At 37.5% G+C, this 20,648-nt stretch overlaps 3 protein-coding genes across 4 annotated transcripts; all 3 read left to right on the top strand.

Moving 5' to 3' along the window:
- Positions 1 to 1,949: 1,949 nt before the first annotated feature.
- Positions 1,950 to 2,842, top strand: LOC116161000. The gene is made up of 5 exons (XM_031474172.1): positions 1,950 to 1,962; positions 2,009 to 2,236; positions 2,293 to 2,499; positions 2,553 to 2,737; positions 2,792 to 2,842. The coding sequence occupies exons 1-5, from the start codon at positions 1,950 to 1,952 to the stop codon at positions 2,840 to 2,842; spliced, it is 684 nt and encodes a 227-aa protein (XP_031330032.1).
- Positions 2,843 to 5,754: 2,912 nt separating this feature from the next.
- Positions 5,755 to 12,138, top strand: LOC116158687. 2 transcript variants are annotated; one of them, XM_031471512.1, is made up of 3 exons: positions 5,755 to 5,819; positions 6,738 to 7,208; positions 11,725 to 12,138. In XM_031471512.1, exons 1-3 carry the CDS (start codon positions 5,801 to 5,803, stop codon positions 11,925 to 11,927), a joined length of 693 nt encoding a protein of 230 aa, XP_031327372.1. In that variant the 5' UTR covers positions 5,755 to 5,800; the 3' UTR covers positions 11,928 to 12,138. The 2 variants fall into 2 exon arrangements, with proteins under 2 accessions (XP_031327372.1, XP_031327373.1); XM_031471513.1 differs by lacking the exon at positions 5,755 to 5,819 and adding an exon at positions 5,859 to 6,101.
- Positions 12,139 to 13,064: 926 nt separating this feature from the next.
- Positions 13,065 to 18,705, top strand: LOC116182333 (digestive organ expansion factor homolog). The gene is made up of 5 exons (XM_031502865.1): positions 13,065 to 14,188; positions 14,240 to 14,482; positions 17,381 to 18,007; positions 18,062 to 18,238; positions 18,489 to 18,705. The coding sequence occupies exons 1-5, from the start codon at positions 13,175 to 13,177 to the stop codon at positions 18,654 to 18,656; spliced, it is 2,229 nt and encodes a 742-aa protein (XP_031358725.1). The 5' UTR covers positions 13,065 to 13,174; the 3' UTR covers positions 18,657 to 18,705.
- Positions 18,706 to 20,648: the final 1,943 nt, after the last annotated feature.

Here is a 20,648-nt window from a genome sequence, read left to right as displayed (position 1 = left end):
TAGGGGTTTGAAATTTGGAGGGAACATACCTTGTTTTATGATTTTGGGCCCGTAAAGTTGAACCGTTTCCAAGATCTCACGATTTCTGAAAAAAATCACCTCTTTTTCAAGGGAATGAAAAATCTATTTTTTTTCATCGTACAGAGGTGCGCGGGGTAGCAAAATTTTCGTAACGACTTACATTTTAATAATCAAAAATAAAAAATATTATTCCAATAGAAAAATTTTAAGAAAAGCGGCAAAACCCCAATTTCTATTCATTTCACCTGCCTGAAAAACCCGGTTTCGCCCGGTAACTAATTTTTTTTGTAAAAAAATATTATATAGCTTGGACTACTTGACTATTTTGGAATGCCCATACGCTTTTTAAATGCCGACAAAAAATGTTTTGAGGTAAACTTATATTTTCCTCGAACATAGGTAGTCATAAAATCGTATATTTTGCTTAACAGGTTGACTGCCAGAGTGGTCGTGTACGCCCGCTAACAAATTATCCTGGTATGCCGCGGCAGTCGTATACGCCCGCTGGGACCTAATAGTATATAGTCATTTTTCACATGCCAGCGGTCTTACTTGAAATGGATTGTTGTGTGACTTACCGCCGCTGTGGCATGGCTGACTGTCAAGGTAGCACCAATTTTTTGATAGCTTTTATAGTAACCATAAAAATTAATGTCAAAGTTTTTATTACAAAAAATGAAAAATCAAACAATTTACAAAATAAATTGATGAAAAAAATAAGAAAACATCCTTGTTTAAATAAAATAATGAGCGTATTTGTATTCAATGTGCTGCATTGAAACAGTCCAAACACATATGTGGTTGATCTTCGCATTCATTACAATACGTTACGACTTTTTTTACTCGTGTTTTAAGTATTTCGCCCCGAATCTTTTTTCCATAGCACCCTTTGCAATACTTTCTAACCATTTGTCATTGCATTAAGGACGACCGCCGACACGACCGCTTGGCAAAAGTGGATTACTTATGCCTTCCTTGCCCGGGCGGTCGCATACGACCGCTCACTTAATTTTAAAAAAAATAGTACTAATTTCAAAAATTAGGGTAAATGTCAAGCAAGGCTGCATTTATTTCACTATCAGACGCTTTAATTCACCCTTGGCGCCAGGGAACATTTTTTCTGTTTTAATGGTGGCAGTCAACCTATCCCCTAAAAATGGAATATTTAACTTAAACGCCTAAGAAACATACAATGGCGTAGAAATGTCTATACCTACCTACAAAGACAACAGTTTTCGGTCTAAGTAGGTTGTGGGTAATTTAAATGAAATCATAAAGTACCATGTATATAAACCTATAATTTGCCAAGTGGAAATCCGCAAGTGCAACTGTCGAAATCGAAATCTGGTTCGTAATCTGGTAAAACCAGAACCTCTAAGCCATTGCTTATTTCGAGATGAGTGAAAGTAATTTATATTATATACACAACATACTACCATCAATAGCGCATTATAACTTTCGATATTTATTTAGGTACCTACATGCCTAGCATATTCTGGCACCTTCTCTACATATTGTAGTGCGATCTCATTAAATGGTTTTTAGTTCAAAATTAGAGGCCTAATCTTGATTATAATCAAAGATCTATACGTTTAGGTACTTAATTTAATTGCACTAACACCACTATACAAATCGCCTCCAATCATACATTCAACGAATTCACTTCCTCATTTTTTGCGAGGTGCAAGTTTGCAAGATCTGAAAGTTGTGTAGGTAAATTTCTCGGGAATCCACTTATTAATTAAAGAGGGAGAGTGTGTAGTGTAGTTTCTGGCATGGTTGAATAATGGACCAAATAATTCGCCAAATAGTTTATATTGTTTTAACATTTTCTACAATTTATAGCAGTTCACATTCACAAGGCATCGCATCTAACGATACTACTCGGTTGAGTAAGTACCCTCAATTTATATTTTCTCGTTACACACATGCCAATATTATGTAAAACCAATCATTGCATAATTATGTACTTACTCTGTTGTTAAAGATGTGGTTACAACCATTTCACCATCAACTTCGACATCCCGAAGAACAACAGTCTCTCAAGTAGATCAAAAGAAGATTGTTTGTCCTCCTAAAGACAAAAGGATACCGTTTTTCGCACTTCCCTGCAAGTCCTCTAAAGAGTGTCAGCAATGGGGACCGAATTTGCTGTGCTGTACTTCGTATTGCATTAGGGGAATTACTCCCCTCGATCCAGAACCAAGTCACAGTCGTAAGTTAATTTGCGTTATTCATTGCGAGTTCTGAAATTTGAATGTCCTTATGTAGCCGTATTAGGGGTAATCGATAGGGTATGTCCAATTTATCCAACACCGGAATTTTTAAATGTACAGGAATGCGTCAGCGACGCAGATTGTGGACCCCGAATTTGTTGCCAAGAAGCAAATAGTAGAAGTGCGGGCGAAATTAAAAGTTACTGTCGAAATGGCGCGCCTCGTTTACACAAACTTCCGGCTCTTAAACAGCTTTTATTACGTAAGTAGACGCCAATATATTTCTTGTTAATAATTCTTCCCTTTCGATCTTAGCGTTAAAAACGTTTGCTGGGTACATGCAATGTTCACCATCGCCTCCGCCATTTCTAGATTTGTTTCCAAAGGCATGCGAATCACTTCTTGATTGTTTGCCTAATTTGTGTTGCCAAGAGAATGGAAAAAAGGTATGCAGGCCACCGAAGAAGTCGTTTATAACATTTATTCTAGCTGCATCTAAGGTAATTTAACACAAGATATTAAAACTGGTAATCTATACATGTATTTAATTACAGAGTATTAGTACTTCGGGAGTAGTAAGAAACCTGGTAAAAAGAATTGCCTAGAATTATAGCAGTAGGTATAGTTTTGTAATTTTTGTGTTTGTCGTTTATTAAAAAGATATAAGAACAAGATTTACTACAATAGGATCCATAACAGTAAACATATTTTAGGGAACGGGCAGATTGAGGAACCAGGTTCCCACATTAGCGACCTTATCCAATCCATTGCAGAATATGCACTAAAACGCGTTTGCACTAAATTCTGTATTTTCACAAGTCAATGAGCAAAAAATTATCAAAGTCCTCGTGTGAGATCGAAGGGACGCATTCTTGTGTGGCAGATCAATATTCTATTAGCCACTTTTGACTCAACTATCAATAAAATATCGTGTCGGGGCTACCACATTCCCTTTGCGGCTTTGGCGGTACCCACTTCCGACGTCCCGTTCACCCGCAATTCGCGTTTGAAGATTTGACTCCACCATCAGGGGGATCCTTACGGGGGCTACCCCATTCCCTTTGTTGGTACCCAACTCCGACGCCCCGTTCACCCCAAATTCGCGATTGAAGTTTTCACTCCACCATCAGTTAGATCTTGTCGAAGGCTACCATATTTTTCACTCCACTTATATTACACCCACATTTTGGTGGATTTCGCTAAAAACCTTCCACAAGATAGTGCTTAGTTTTTGGGGCACTTCTCATTGCTCGAGCTTCTATTGGCGACACGAGAAAGAGAGACATCAGCGATTCGAGATTTACGAAACGTTAAACCGCGTGACGAAATTCGCAACGACGCAACGGAAGGTAAAAGGCGCCCGAAGTTGACTACCTCTCGAAGACGCGCGCGCCGCTTTGCAAAAGTTCGTTAATTTCACCCCTAGGACAAAAAACAAAATTCCGCCACGCAGGAGTTGTGCGTGTTTACAATGTCTTTCCGACGACACCAATTTGAAAAGAATCGGACCAAATCTGTAGTAGAAGATGGGAAAACACTGAAAAACCTTCACGTTAGTAAACTACGCCCGAGGATGATGCCCAGATGTCGCCAACCCCACATCATGTAGCCCTCTGTCCCTAAGGTCAAAGAGTAAAGTATTCTTTGCTAAGGTTGACAAATTACACCGCCTTGTAGATACACGTAGACCCGTTCCCTTTCTACAAGAGTTCTTCTACGCGCCCATATTTGCTGCCAGCCAGCCAGCCAAAGTGAGATACAAAGTTACTTTTTACAAATAAATTTGCAAAAATGCGTTAAAAAGTATAGATAACAAAAATGAAAGGTGAAGGTCTTAACCAACGGACAGACGGACAATGCCAGGCCCATAAAATAGTTGCTCCGAACCAATATCCGTACAAATCATTACATTTTTTTCTGTGCAATGTTAGATCTCTATGCGCCCACCTACACATTGAACCCATAGCGCCGACAAAGGGGCGACATTTTAATTAATATAAATAAAAGAACATCTCTCACTCTGACTGACTCACTCAGTTAGCCCCTCTCCACAATCCCCCCCCCCCCCCAACCACAAAATCCACCACATTGTGTAGCATATGTCGCTCTACCCAGTGCGATGGCAACAAAAGTCGTGGTGAAACGCCCCTGATAGTGCCTACCAGGGACGCGTCTCCACGACAGTTGACTAAATTCCGGGAGAGGCGGCGACGCCAGGCATATGTCAAAGTTTCAAGTTTCAATGACTCATTTACCTCATTCCGAATATACATACGTAAAGCAGTATTTATGATTTCTATTTACATGTGAAATAAACTTGCAGTTCTAACGGCGATTATTACTTTTCTAATGCCCTAAACCCTTTTAGCTTCCTCACGGTTAAATAGTATATCAACTTGGGTTAAAGTAAATGAAGCAGATATTCCGCTTTGATTTTGATTCCTTATCACCACTGACTAATCCTTTATTGCGACTTGATTGCGCCTTGATGTCGCTCTAGAAAATTTGCTACAATAATGACACTATCAAACGGAAATATGTTTATTTGGCACTGAGCATTCCAGAATATTTTCCATCACCAACAACTCCCTTTTTTCTGAGTACCTAAGGCGAATCGTCCATATATAAGTAATATGGAATTTTACTACAATACTAGTCGTAGCTTTTTATTCAATGGCTACAGTTAAAACTAGTCCAGCACATATTTGCACGTCATGAGGTTTTTTGATGTTAGGAAACTACGCAGCCTCGAGAAAGAAAATTTTGTAGAGAAAGTGGCTGCAATAGCGGACCCAACCTTGTTGGAAAATGCGCTAAAAACTTATATCTGAATTCGGAATTTGCAATTTGCTTAAGATCCTCGGTTCCGGCTCTGCTCGATGTTTTTGTAAAACGTACTTTTTGGGTGGATTTTGAAGAGGTTACTCAAAATTACAATCATTTCTCAATTTACCCATTTTTTAAGTAACCTCGTACAAGTAAGTAGGTACCTATAGGTACAAACACTTCGAGTAGCAAAATATATAAGTACCTAACTCCTAAGTGTTTAAAATACACATACACGAACACCAATTATAAGAGTTAAGTAGACCAAATTTGAACAGAAAGCTCGTTACTCTGGGTACCACCGCCGAATTTGCGATTCTGCTTGAATAAGCTTGAGCTCCGGTATGATTGAGTAAACGATAGTGAAGTGCGTATAGCTTTCCCATTAAGTAAACAATAGCCATTTCCACTAATAAACTTCAATAAAACCCATTAAATTAATTCAGAAATAGCGAGCTAATTTTGTAAATGGAAACTGATCGTTTTACCTCGGTCATATCTTGCGGGGGGCCTCCAATTTCAAGTCACGAGATGTACACGATTTTAATTTTGATGCAAACTGTATTAATACTCTTAAATAATCGATATATTTAACGAAATCCAATGAGGCCATAAAAACGTGACCGCAAAAAATTATGGAAATCATTCAACGGCGCTCCGTATTAACCTATCTATTTTAGGAGACCCTTGGGACTTGGGCCATTCGCGCATACCAGGAAAACCGCAAGACCTTCGATATGGATAGAAAAGCTATTGGTAATTCGTATAAGTACCTAATTTTTATACCAAAAGTTAAATATTAAACGGAGAGCGCATGTGCTGCAATGTTTAACGGTTTACGAAAACTTCGTAATGTGTTTTTTATACCGCGAAATATGATGCCGCGATGTCCACTCGCTTCTGTAAGTAGATATATAAAACTAATTCCCCTTCAATAAAGATTAGTCTACAATCTATCGGCAAGAACATTCAATGTGCGAGTGCTCACATCACGAATTACAACGGAGTCATCCAGAACTCTGGATTTTCCAGAAAAAGGTAATATTGTTAACGCACATTTCTAACATTGTTTTCTTTGCTTATTAAATTAAAGTGGTGGTTTCAGGAAATTTTTCTAAAACACTTTGCTCGCTCTTGTAAACCGCTTAAATAAGATATTCCAAAATTTTGACTTATAGATTTACCAAAGAAAAATATGTATCATCAGATCAGATCAGTAAAATAGGGCCGTGTCTGGTACGATAATCAATGAAATGCTTTTCGGTTAGATTTTTGCATTCTGAATAAGGTAGACGTATTCTTTTTCTTTTGGAACTAACTACGAGCTAGGATAGAATGAAAATTTCTTTAAACTTCTACTAAACTAAACTACATCCCTTATAACCTGATACAATTGTCAACACATATAGCTTCATCAAGTTACCTCCGATACTGCAATACCTGCATCTATACAATCCAGTGTTGCAGTGGTACACGAAAATCAATCCATCGCAGTTGCGTCCCGTTAAAAAAATTCCCAAATAAAGATTTTGTTTTCAAGCTTAAAGGCGTAGGTATCAACGCAAGCCTTGGTGCTGGAGGAAAATGAGTAGACGAAAAGGTGCATGGATACAGCATAAACATTTTTCTCTTAGGAAGATAATTGTGGTATCACTAACTCCTCTTTTTTTTTAGATCCGAACCACCGTTCGAATGAAACAATGTCCCAAAATCAACAAGAAGAAATCGAATTAAGTAGTACTCAACCAGCCGACATACTCATCATTGCAAAACCTTCGAAGTCTACCTTCTACGGCCGAAAACAGCAATCAAAATTAGTTAGATGTCTTACGGTGCTGGCGTACGTCTTAAGTGTCTCTTTGGCTGCGATTATTTTATCAGTTTATTACATATTTGTATGGGAAGGCAAACCGTCGCTATCCTACAATAGCTATTTAAGAACAGGAAGTCATTATGCATTTGATAATAAATCGTATCATAGAAAAATTGCAACAAAAGAACTCCAACGGTCCAGAGTATTTAATGGAATAGACAGTGCTTCGCTAGTAATCAACACTATTCAAGAAATGCAAAACACTCACGAACAAAATGCTAGTGAGAATTCCTCTTATAGTCAGTTGGAAAGTACTACGTACACTGGTAATAGTAAGTATAGGGCTATTGTATGTGTTATTGTATGAAACAAATGCCCGAAAGAAAGGACTTATAAAGGTACTTAACAAAAAACTATGTGTGATAAAAGTCGTCATGGTTTTCTACTTGCGCTTCGTTTTGACCGGTAATCTCTTTCCATTACAAGAATGTAATTTGCTTCACCTAATTCATTCTGTTTTTGTAACCGCGAATGGGGTCCTCATTAAAGTAGACGTATAGGTAGTATAGCCCACATCATACTTCATGTAATCACTTCTAGGCTGTGGTTGCAAGTTCTTAAGAAGACCATCTTCTCCCACTGTGCCCAATACGCCTTTAAAACTGAACCGTATCGAGATGTACCTCTTCCTTCAGGTTGGACTTTTGTCTTCCATTTTCCAGTTTATCACTAAACGCAAATCATGGTCATCTTATTTCTTGCGGTTCCCAACCATCAACCACATGTACCGTGCATCGCACATCTTCATGCTTCAATGATGCACCTTAGATGGTAATCTCCGGAGAACTGTCTCAAGTAGGTAGACCACGATGATTTTCTATCGAATGTCGGTGGCTTCGCTCGAATTTTTGTCATACTAACATTTCACACGGTTCAGGGGCTTCTTTTCGGGACTAGCAATTAGATCTTGTGTTATCACAAACGACACATCACTTTTTTCGTGCCCTTCACTCAATCACATAAATCGCTTTGATAGTTCATCAATTTCAGTACCTCATTTTGGACACTATATTTCATCATGAATCGTACCTCTTATTTCTTGCTGGCCTGCACACCTGACACCAGCGTAATGTAAAATTAATTACGTGATTTATTTATTTACAATTAACTATTATTTATAACAGTCTTAAAATTGATTAATTTATAACAGTAATTATTATTTGTCGCTAACTATTTACAACAAAACACAAGCGCATCGAAGTTGGAACTGGCTCGAAACACAATTTGGTATAGCAAACAACAATCTTTCGAGAACGTTTTCAAGTGCTTCCGAATGTTCTGGATCAAACACGTTATATTTCCCGGAAAGAATGCGTTACATGCTTACATCTGCCTTAAGGTATGCGTTCACTGAGGCAGAGTGGACCCCTCGGAGTGGCTCAGACACAATGTTCAAAATATTTTGACCTACATAGACCACAGAGAAGAGTGTTATGTTGAATTTTTTTTATGAATTGCTCTATGATATTTTCTTCGAATGGGTATTAAATCGATAAAATTTCAGAGAAAGAACGTTTTTATTGGTTATGCAGCTAAAATATATACAATGAATGAAGTGGTGTTATAAAATATATAAAAAATACCGTCGGGTTTATGTAGTTGCATATAAAAATTATGGTTGAGGTTTTTGGTTTTTGAGACACTATTAAAGGAATATAAAAGTACAAAATATGGTTACCTACCTTATTTATACAGTAAAGTACTGGAGATGTTTCGTAGTCGTGCAACTCTCAGTACAGACCCTACGTTGTAGGCCCCAACTGTTGAAAGGACGGTTGATAAATCCGGTGTTCGTAAATCAATTACTTCTTTAGTTTGGAAGTTTTACCACGATACGTGATCCGACGATAAGCGTCAATAACATTAAATCTGAATTCTTCACAAATTATAAAACCACCCCGCGCAACCTTACTGGTAATTGACTTAAATTCGTTCGACGGGAATGCTATCGTGGCTTAACGCGTATTCTCCTCGGTTCTCCACCAAGAACCTAATTCCCACTACTTTTATATTTTAATTCGCACTTATTCTACTACGTACAACAACAACAAATATCATTTTTTCTAGCAAATGAGTTCCGTTTTTAAGCTGTCAATCATAGTCAAAGTGGACTGCCAATTTAGTGGTTCTCACACCACGCAGCACACTTGATAACGGTGGATGTAAAAAAAAATCTCTCTGTAAACTGAATTAAACGTGTCAATTTTCACGGCTTATAGGCGCCTCAAACTTTCACACTAATTTAACTGGTCCGGACCTTCATCCAGAACCACTCGCCCACATACAACAAATATAAAATTAAATTAAATTCTTTCATGGGCTCACGTTACAATACAGATCTTTCTTCACTAATTTTCTCATGCACAGAAAAAGCTTAATAATTTAAGGTGAATTCAACATTCAGACGAATTATGCTGATAGTTCCAACAATGATATAATCTAGTAATTTCGCTTTCGAATGCTATCTCGTAAAGCGAAAGACCAAAAACGCATATTTTTAATATATTGAAAAACCGAACGGATGATCCGAAACAGTTCTGGCATTCTATCTAGGCTCCATTAAATACGCGGCGAACGGTTTTCGGACATCGGTGTCTTGACTTTTGATTTTTGAAGGTGTGCCATGAATACATTGCAAACTTCAAACATTTAAAAGATGTTGACGCAACCGCGAGATGCCTGCCAGATCGGTATATTCTGAATTGACGTAATAATAAAGCATCATTTAACAATTTTCTAGCTTTGTGCGTGGGTTAGTAGAATGACAACCAGATCTTTATTTGTTTTAAGATGTTATTTTGGATGCATAAAATTAGGCGCCCTTTAGGGGGATTTTGTTGTTTACAAGTAGACTAGGGAAAAACAATACACGTAAATCCCTATGTCTACTTCTTAATACCTACATAGCACTGTATACATTCAAAATTAGTTGAATATTCTATCTTAATAATTTATTAAATCTTTGCTCTAAGGAGTCATTGATTTTTCTTTCGTTCTACGTCGTGTATACCCTTTCTTCTTCTTGCTCTCTTTTCTTCTTAATGCGCCCAATATCTTTGGTAGACATGCTTGTCTCTGCGTGAAAATATTATTCAATCATTTGTTTTCCTTTTTTTGCTTATTTGTTTAATTTTAGTGAAATTATTGTGTTACACCCTAGGTTGCACCCCATCTCCCCCTTTTGAACCATTGAATGATAATCAATACACATATGAACGTTTGTTGTTTATTGTTGCTTTATAAATGTTCTCATGGAACGTTGGTTCACTAGATGTGCAGAAACGTTACGTTCATTTAAAAATAGATACCCATTGAATTTCAATTTCCATCGACTGCATTGATTTATCTAAAATATGATCTATCTAAAGAACTTATGAGGTACCTATATTAAAAATAACACATAACACAAAAACGGAGGAAAATACGAGAGTGGGCGGGGGGGGGGTGCTAGTTATATAGTAAAAAAAATAGAAGCTAATTATGTAATAATAGAAAAATAAAGGTCGTAAATAAAATAAATATTGAAATTGGCAGGCGCACTTATAATAGCGCAGTACATTATATTGATTTCTCAGGAAAATCAGGCCAACTCAAAACAAGTATGCTCTACATTCTTAAAATATTCGCCGTGCAGTTGAAAAATTTCAGCAATTCTAATTGAATATAAAAAAATGTGAGTGTAATTGTACAAGCGAAGTGCGCAAATCTGTGTAAGAATAGACCAGGCGTTTCCGCTAATATTTAAAACAGACCTACGCGTTCCGTACGGACGGAAATGTCGTACAAGTTACCATTAAATAATAGTTTTAAAATTAATTGTGAAGGTACCCATTGGGGTAAGTCGGCTAGTACCGACGGTAATGTCAAATTGGCCGGGGAGGAAGCAAAAGATAGACTTTACGAACCAAAACACAAAAAAAAGGTTGTGAGAGTGCTTACGGTAGTTGCTTATATTTTTTTCGTATCTCTCGCAGCTATTATGCTGTCACTTTATTATGTGTTTATTTGGAACGGACACCAGAAGGAAATCGTGAGATCAAGGATTGTTGTTGTCCATATTCCAACAAAATGTGATAATGGTATGTTAACATTACCTAGTTATAGATAAAGAATTTTTATTCTTATCATTCCGAAATTATAGCATATAGCAAACGACCTAATAATAAAGCTTCTATTATTAACGAGCTCCTAGCGAGTTCATAATTTTGCGGTGTCTGTCCGTCCGTCCGTCCTTCCGTTAGCACGATAACTCATAAACGAATGGACCGATTACGATGAAATTTTGCAGGTGGATTCTTTATCAAATTTCTAGATCGGAGTTCGTGAATTGGCAATGTAGCCCAAAAAATAAGGAAGGCCCTTTTGACATCTCCGTGAGTTATGAACTTTAAATAAAAGCAAAACTAACATCAGGTTTAAAATTTGATTTTGCACATGCTATAGCCATACCCAGGAACTGGTTTGCTATATTTGTTTAATTTATTTTACTTGCACTTATGCGAAGTCGTACCTACTCGGCAGTTGGCTATAATTTATTTGCTACATGCACATCTGTGGATGCAAATGTGCAGTTTATTGAAAGTTGTACGATGTGTGTATATCCCCTTTTAGTTTTGGCATTGCTAATATAATATAACTAAATTACAATTAAACAAACAATATGTGCATGTGGTATTCAAATAAAAAAATTTTTTTAAATAATTTTAAATAGGTACTTGCCCAAAATATTTCTTCCACTGAAACTACAGTGACTCAGTCGCAGTTTTGTAAATCTCATTCTGTTTTCAGAAAATGTCTCAAATGAAGCACCTCGAGCGATAGACGAAACTTTACATTTCGAAGAGGCCTCATACGTTACAGTACCATCGGAAGAAAACTCTACTTGGCTGCCCGAAGAATCTGATAATTTCGATGGAGATTATAATGAATTTCAAACGGAACCAATTTTTATAAAAAGATTATTTGGATACCACAAAGCAAGAATAAAATAAGCAGACAATTTTCGCCATAGTAAGAAGTATAAGATTGTTCATTAGATGATGGCACCATACCGCAAAATATTAGTTATTTTATATTATGATACTTAAAAAAAGCCTTCTAGTTAGATATGTTGTTCTTATGTCGGATAGGGATTATGTCATGCGTGTAGATAATGGCGAAATAATGTGAAACTTAACAATTAAAGCATAATGTTTGCCTTAATTTTTTTTCCAGTTTGTAGTTGGCTATTACTGGAGATTGGAGATTGCATTTCAAATTCGCAATTTATCGAATCTGCCGTTAAAGCTGCGGCGGATTGAAGCGAAAAAGTGTGATGATCGTAAAAGTGTAGGAAGGGTGAGAGAGAGCTGATGAGAGGTCAGTTTAGAAGAGGGCTTGAGGAGATTTCCACAAAATTAATTAATCCCCCCCCCCCCACGTTTGCTATACAAAAACTATGGAATCGTTTTCTCCACGCGATATGAAACGGCCATCCCCCCTATTATAGGGCTTGTCTTTATAAGATGACACAAAAAATATTTGATATATTTTGATCAGTTTCCCAATGAGTGACAGTGACAGAAATCCCCCTTGCGCTATCTCTCTCGGTGCCCTACGTTTCTATGGCAGATACCGCATGTGCGCGTTCCATAAGCATGCATAGTTCGGTGATTTCTGCTAATCATTGAACTAAATACTCCCTAAATAGAACGATATCGCCGGTAAACAATTGTTGCAAGAGCCGCGTGACGAGAGAGATGGGTAGAGGTAGGTATACCTAATCGTGTTCCACTCACGTGGCGTTTATGCGTTTTACAAATCAACGTGCCAGACAAGGATGAGCATACCTACCACAGCCTACAGTTACCGCTACGCTACCTCGTATGTAGCACAATGATCTTATAAAATCAAACTTTTTTTTTGTTTTTGGGTGTAGATGATGGGATCAGTAATAGTTTACTTTGCTAACAATGGGCTCGTTTCGGTTTACGGTGTCAGTCAACAGTTGCGTTGGCGGAACGTGCCCAATGGTACAGTCAAGGTGGATTCATAAACTGGGGTACAGTGCTGCTAAAATCCCTGCCTTTCACTACCGTAGCAATTCGACAACACTGTGACAAATATCCAAATCCAAACCACATGTCATGCACGTCACTATTTTTAGGTTATGTTTGATTTTAAAAATGCATAAATACCAAAATAATTATATATGAATTTAAATTATGTACGTGTTATGATATTTTGAGAATATTTAAAAATGCCACAAGGTAAAAAACGTACAATCAAAGGAAAGCAGCACCACAGGCCTAATAAGAGGGTAAAAGGCAAAAAGACAGTTAAAAAATCTTTTAATATAAACAAAAAATTCCATCACAATCGAGGGGGTACTACAGGTAAAGTTAGTGACAAAAACGAACCCAGCAATCAACAGCCCTTAAGTGAAGAGAAAGAAAGAGAGGATCAAGAAGATGAGGTTGAAAGTTCGGAAGAAGAGAATGACATGGAACAGTTGTTACAAACGTTTGATTCTAAAGCAATTTCTAAGAAATCGTTAGCCATTGACAGCAGCGAAGATAGCATGAGTGACGACGATGTAGTCGCTGATGAAACTTGCAGTGAAAGTGAAGAAAAAGATGTGGAAGATGTCACAATAAGCCGAGATCTCATCGAGAAGGATGAAATCGATTTAGAAAATCAAAAAGAGGATGACAACTTGCAAGATCCATTTGCGAGGCATTTATTTTACGAATTAAGTGAAAGTTTGTTAAATACCGTTCAGAGTTCACCAGTTTCGGTTGATACTCATGTATTGGAATGGCCACAACTTGGAAAATTGCAGGTGCAAATACCACAGGATCACCAAAATAATGCGACTGTAGTCAATTGTGGTGTAATTGAGAAAAAAATGTGTGCAGCTTCGGGTGGGATACCCCTAAATATACCTATCAGTAAATGTAAATTAGAGAGTATGCACATTAAATTGCAGTTGATTGAAAATTTAGCTAAAGCTAATAAGAGTCGTATACCTAACGAAGAATTTCCTTTTTCTCCTTTACAAGCGGAAATCTTTTCTGTGGTTAATAACTATCAGGATTTCTACTACCCTCATCGAACTTTCGAGAATGCAGAGGAAATTCGATTTATTTACTGTTTGCATATAATAAATCACATTTTAAAAACAAGGACGAAAGTGTTACACCACAATGCCCGCTTGGCCAAGAAGGAGGATGTTCCTGAAGAATTTCGAGATCAAGGACTAGTACGTCCAAAGGTACAAAACTTGAAAGCTATTAAATGTATAATTAGCATTAGTTGTTCGCAGATACTGGTGGTTGTTCCTTTTCGTGATTCCGCATATAAAATCGTTTCCTATATAATAGACCTTTTAATCACAGAAGATAAGGGTAATGTATTAAACAAAAATAGATTCATTGAGGAATTTACGGGTCACGAGCTTACAATGCCCAAGAAAAATCCCAAACCCGAGGATTACGAGAAGTTGTTTACTGGTAACACAGGCGATGACTTTCGAATAGGAATTACTGTAACAAAAAAGAGTTTGAAGGTATGTGTATCATTACAAATGTAGCTAAATGTGCTGCAGATAGCTCAAGCATTAGGGAAATCGAGAAACATTAAATTATTTTAGATATTTTTACGTAGCAACCAGTGATTAAGTAAAAAAAAATTGTTTGGACCACAGGTTAGTGAGATTTAATCTAATGTTGGTATTTTTTAAATGCAACACCCTGTATATCTTAACGTCAATTGTTTTTTATCCGTTTTAGCTGGTTACATTGATGTATTACAACCTATCATTTTTTTAATTATAGCCATGAAGCCTTATTTTTCTTACTGTTTTTAAATAGGCCATGGATTCAAGGATACTTTCGTTTTGTTCATTTTATCCTCCTAAGACCAATCATTAAAAATCACTGATGGTGGAAACATGTCATTTCAAAATTTTTAAAAATATAAGACGGCTCTGTAGCTCAGTGGTAGAGCGTTGGGCTACACACCTGGAGGTCGAGTGTTCAAACCTGAGCAGAGGTACAAATTTTTTATCTGTGGCAGAGCTGGGAGTTTTCTTAGATCAGTTTTGAACATTTTGCCGGTTACTCTGAATTAGGTTTTTCTGCAGTTTTCCTAATTATAGTATAGAACAACTTAAGACCTTCCGCGCATGTATCTCAGAAACAAACGTAGCTACATCGATTCTATTTGTGGTATTAAAACTTTCACAAAAAAAACAGGGTCGCGAAAACAGCTGAGATAGACTGCAGTCTGAACTAAAATGGACACACTGTACATTGGGATATATATGATCTTTAATTATACGGTTTAGGTTTGTGACTGTGCTTATACGTCATGACGGTAAAGAAGGCATTTATATTATTACGGTCACAAGGTTGTATACTCGAAATCATATTTTCCTCGGTATTTTCCAATTGCTTGGTAATTTGATGCACCCTGTGGTTATTTTTCAAATGACTATAATTATTTGCTAAATTACGGTTAACTAAAAGTCTCGGTAAAAGTTATTAATTTTATTAATTTTTTTCGCCGGTTTTCTTATCTCGGTCAAACTTTTGTGTTACTATATTTGTTTCCATGGAAATTAACTTCAGTTTAGTTTAACTAAAATTTATTAACAAGCTACCAGACGCCCTGGAACAAAGTAGCAGAAAGAAACATGAGACTGTAACAAAGCGAAACATGAGATACTGCCAGGTGGTCATTAATAGAGAGTACATGATAATGGAGGAAATCAGGAGGAAGATCGATAAAGGAGCACCGGCAGAAGAAATATGGACAGTGGTCACAGAAGAGTGGCCCCAGGGAAAGGCGCGAGGAGAGGAGATGCAGCTTGAAACGGAGCAGTGGCTGGATAACGAAGTGGTCATCTCCATCCCGAAAAAGGATGACTAACAAAGGACGGCTAAAGAGCTGTTACCAATAAGCAACAGCGTATTAATCTGTTTGGAGGAAGGCATGTCATATGCGGACATACTCAAAGGGGCCAAAAAAAACCCTAGAAGGAGGGCCAGGAGAGGGGGGTACTTCGAGCCGTTTATAAAACCGGCATTATGGCTCAATGGTAGAGCGTTGAGTTATAAATCCGGAGGGTGGGTGTTCGAACCTGGGTTGGGGTGAATTTTTTATCTGTGGCAGAGATGGAAATTATCTTTGACCAGTTTCGATCATTCTGCCGGCTACTCTGAATTAGGTTTTCCTGCAGTTTTCCTAATTTGTAAGGTAAATACCGGAGTAGTATAGAACAACTTAAGACCTTCTGCAGAGGCACCTCTAAAAGCATTATGCGGGTCACTCTGTAATTGGGCGCAAGCCTGTTGAGGGCCCAGAACAAGAGGGGGATAATAAAATACAAAAGATGAGCGACTCAAGATAGTAATGGAAAGAAGGAAAGGGGATTTGGAAAAAAGCAGAGAAAAGTTTTAAGACGCCATGGGTGAGGCAACATGCGAAGTTCGAAAAGAGACTAGAGCATATTACATTAGGGACCTGGACGGAAGAGGGTAGAAGTGCCGAAATGCTGGGAACTGCACGACAAAGGAACGGCGTGTACCCAAACAAAAAGGACCGGTGCCTCAACGGCGACCAGGAAGGGCACTTCAAGGAAAAGTGCAGCAACCCCAAACGGTTCATCATGCGTGAGGAAGACGGCCACGCACAGTTGTCAATGGCATGTCTCAAGGAACGCCTTCAATACACTGCCAACGGACATGACATAATTATGGAGGCCATGGCGCAGTCTAAGGCGCCGGCGTATCTGCTAAGAATGATGGAGGAGTGCCTCAGGGATTAGTTTTGGGACCCCTTCTGTGGAATTTGGCATACGATGGAGTTGTAAAACTGACGGCGCGATGTGGAGTGACGCAGATGAACCAGCGGTAATTGGATGCGATAGGAACCCGGCGACGGCGATTAAAAAGGTGGAAGCAACGATCAATGAGATGAAGTTGTGGATGAACAGACCCCTACAATGGAACCGGCCAAAACGAAAGCTGCCATATTAGCAGGAAGGAGAAGGCTCACCCTCGAGGTACTGGAAGTAGCCATACACACTCAATTAAAGTTTATCAAGCACACCAACAAAACAATCCGAAGAGCAAGAGATGTGTCTGTCCAATTACAAAAGTTGTTTAGAAACTACGGAGGCGTAAAAGAAGGAAAGAAAAAAATGCTGGCAGCGGCAGTGAATAACATACTTTTTTAATAAAATTACTGTGTTTTGTTGTAGCGAAACTTAAGAATCAAAAATGTATTGCTGTAATATTTTTGGATTTTGTAAGAATTTGTCGTATCTTAATATCTTGGATAACTAGACCTTGTAATATGTAATGCAAAGATACGAAAAAATATAACGTGCATGGGATGAGCTATCTGTATTACATCTACATCATCTGGTATCATATTGTTTACTTCTATCTTTTAATTCCAGTTGTTTGCCAACTTTTACTCCTCGGATATACTTATTGCTTCTCCCTTGGGATTACGAACAATTATAGGTGCTGAAGGCGAAGCGGAAAGAGACTTTGATTTTTTGGCCTCGATCGAACTACTAATCATGGACCAAACGGAAATTTTTCTGATGCAAAATTGGGACCATATCTTTCACTTATTTAATCACTTGCACCTTCAACCAAAGGAATCGCACGGCACCGACTTTTCACGTGTGCGAACTTGGAGTTTAAATGGATGGGCCAAATATTACAGGCAAACAGTAATCATAGCCTCGATTGTGTTGCCCGAAATAAACACCATTTTTAATAAGAAATGTTTCAATTACGCCGGTAAAGTTAGATGTATTAAAAGTGTAAGCGTCGGATCAATTTGTCAGGTATTTAATCAACTGCCGCACGTTTTTCAAAAATTCAATGCGGATAGTGTTGCACAATCGATGGAGGCCCGTTTTACCTTTTTTATTAATAAAATAATACCGCATCAACGAGAGCCTTTAATGAAGCAAACCTTCATATACATTTCGAATTATTTCGAATTTGTTAAGATTAGGAATTATTTTAAGAGGGAGGATATCAGCTTTGTGCAAGTGTGTGAGTATTCAAAGGTAAAGGGGAGAGGTGTTGTTATGTGATTGGAGTTTAATGTAAATAATTTGTAGGAAGGAAAAGTAGCGAGAGCTCGAGATATGTTCTTTCATGGAGATGCTCATTTTATGTTGTATACTGAAAGATACCACTTTTTTAATAGGGTGAGGGTGAAAGGTATAAGGCATCTTGTATTTTATCAGCCACCTACATTCCCTAATTTTTATTACGAAATGTGCAATTTAATGCAGGTATATGCTACTAAGGTGAACTGTATGCAAGCTAGAACCGAGGCATTATAATTTTACCTTTTGCAACTTGTAAATGATTATCCAACTGTTTTCCATTGTGTCATATCACTGTATTTTGAAAAATGGTTTACATTTTATTGGCCTTTGATAAAATAGAGTAATAATACTGTCCTCTGTACCAGTTTGTCTACAGTTAAATCCTCCATAGACCATATTACAATTACAGTATTAATTAACTTCACTGTTGCAGGAAGCTAATATGAATTCAAAAATTGGTAGTAATTCGAATATGACTGTGACAATTTTATACTCAAAATATGACCACAATCAAATAGCAGAAATTGTTGGAACCGAGAGAGGTCTTAAAATGATACAGTCAGATAGGAACGTTCACATGCTTGTTACTGATGGAAAATGAAATTTTGATACCTAATTGTTTCTTGAATAAAGAATTGTTTTTATTTTTACTTTTTTGTGTGATTGTATACAAAAATTAATTTAACTCTTGTCGATGTTTGTACAACAAATATGTAGGTTACTGGGAGCATTTTTTTAAAACGTTACCATCACACTTGTTTAAGATATCAATCCCTACCGCTGATGCTGTATCTCCTTTTGCTTCCCAATTAATAAACTTCATGAACGATGGGTGGTACTATAGTAAATTCCTCATTAGCATTACTGAATATTAAAAAGAAAAGAAAAAAGTTACTGAGACCAGACCAACGAAATATTGAGCAACCTATCACTGGCGTATTTGTTACTCTATTTGGCAAGTTAAGAAGTGATCAAAACAAGTTTTTTTTTTCTGAAGGTCGCGCAACGTTTGTCTTTAATGTCTCTTTGAATCACAGATTGTAGTCTGTCTGAATACAAAGCATGTGGGGATTCAGTGCGCATGCGCTAAAAGAAGGAAGCTATATTTATCAACTTTGGACGATCGGCGCGGCACCGTGTATATGTTTTATAAACGGCGTGGCTTTCGCATGTATACAGGGTGTTACAAAACAAGCATTTTTCTTCTGGAACTTTGCTTTTCAGAATGCTGTAAAGGCACATCTTATTTTTTGAATGTTAATCAGGTTCTCCAGATGCTTTTCTTTCAGCTCCCTTTCCACCCTTGGGAACAAGAAGTCTGCCGGGACTATGGCAACGTTGAAACATCATTGTGAAGCTAATAGTCTAAAATTATTGACATAATTCTTTTTAACACTCCCTTGCAGTGCAGTTTTTAAGTCCATAATTTTTTGATATTCAGAGACAATAGCATTCTCAACTCAAAAACTACCGGATATAGGTACACTTACTGTCAATAAAAATGGTCCTAAAATTCAAATCTACATTCATTGCCAGAAATGATAGTTGCAATTTGAAAAACTGAGGTTTTTGACATTTTTTGATTGCTAATTTTGAAAAATTGCAGCAGTCCTGGACGCTTTCAAGACTCAGCGACCAGTCAAAAAATTTCTTAGACTTTTAAGGATTCGATTATAAAAAAGAACACTCACTTATCTTGAAGGATTTAAGAGATATGAATTTTTGATTGGACCCATTGCATCTAAAAAATTTTTAGAGAGAAATTGACATGTTATGGCAAAAAGTATGACAGAGAGGTTCGCAAATATTAAATGCGGTGAATCAGAATGAAACGACGCATTTAGAAAAAAATAGAAAATATATAGTATGTTATTTTCTGTTAAAAAAAACAAGATGGCGCCAGTGTTTCTTCTTCCAGTGTTTACGGAAGCGGCGCCATCTTGAAATTATTTTCTTTCAATTCGCAATTTTCGATTAAAACGGTTAAAAAAATGACCGCTTTTGCCGCCCCTCTTACGGTGCCGGCTGGTGCGCTGCCTGTGATTGAGTCTTCCGAGAACTTCTTTGCAGAAGCCCTTGTTGACGGTCTACTAATTAGTACAAACTCGTGGTGCACGATTCACTTATAGCGTTGAAAGATACCATGACCATCAAGACGCGTTACTTGCTCATTCTTACTTTCTTCCGACGCGGTCGTGTATCACTCCGAGAGGAACCTATTTACCATGGTCCCAGTCGGTTCGTGCACTGCGACCTTTTGGTCTATTGTGTTCCCTTTGTCTGCCTTTCCAGAATGCGGTGTATTTTAACTAAGTGCAGGATTTTGATAGGGTGATAGGCGTTACATCCTCTTTTTTGCCCATAAAGACAGGTATAGATTTAAAATATTCCTCCAACTCAAAACGGTTGCATATTTTTAAATGGAACCTCCTGTATATTATTGCATATTCTGATATACAGAGTGGCCCAACGAGAAGTATGCAGAGGACTTTTAGGGTAGGTATTAAATTTAGAAATTTCGAAAAATCCTCGAACACGTCAATTTTGTATTCGAGGGGGACAACTTTTGGAATATAAATCACGAACCCAAGTC

This window comes from Photinus pyralis, unplaced genomic scaffold (assembly GCF_008802855.1).
Source record: "Photinus pyralis isolate 1611_PpyrPB1 unplaced genomic scaffold, Ppyr1.3 Ppyr1.4_LG1, whole genome shotgun sequence".
Taxonomy (NCBI): Eukaryota; Metazoa; Arthropoda; class Insecta; order Coleoptera; family Lampyridae; genus Photinus; species Photinus pyralis.
The sequence above is the reverse complement of the archived record's forward strand: the minus strand, read 5'-3'. Positions and strand labels throughout refer to the sequence as shown.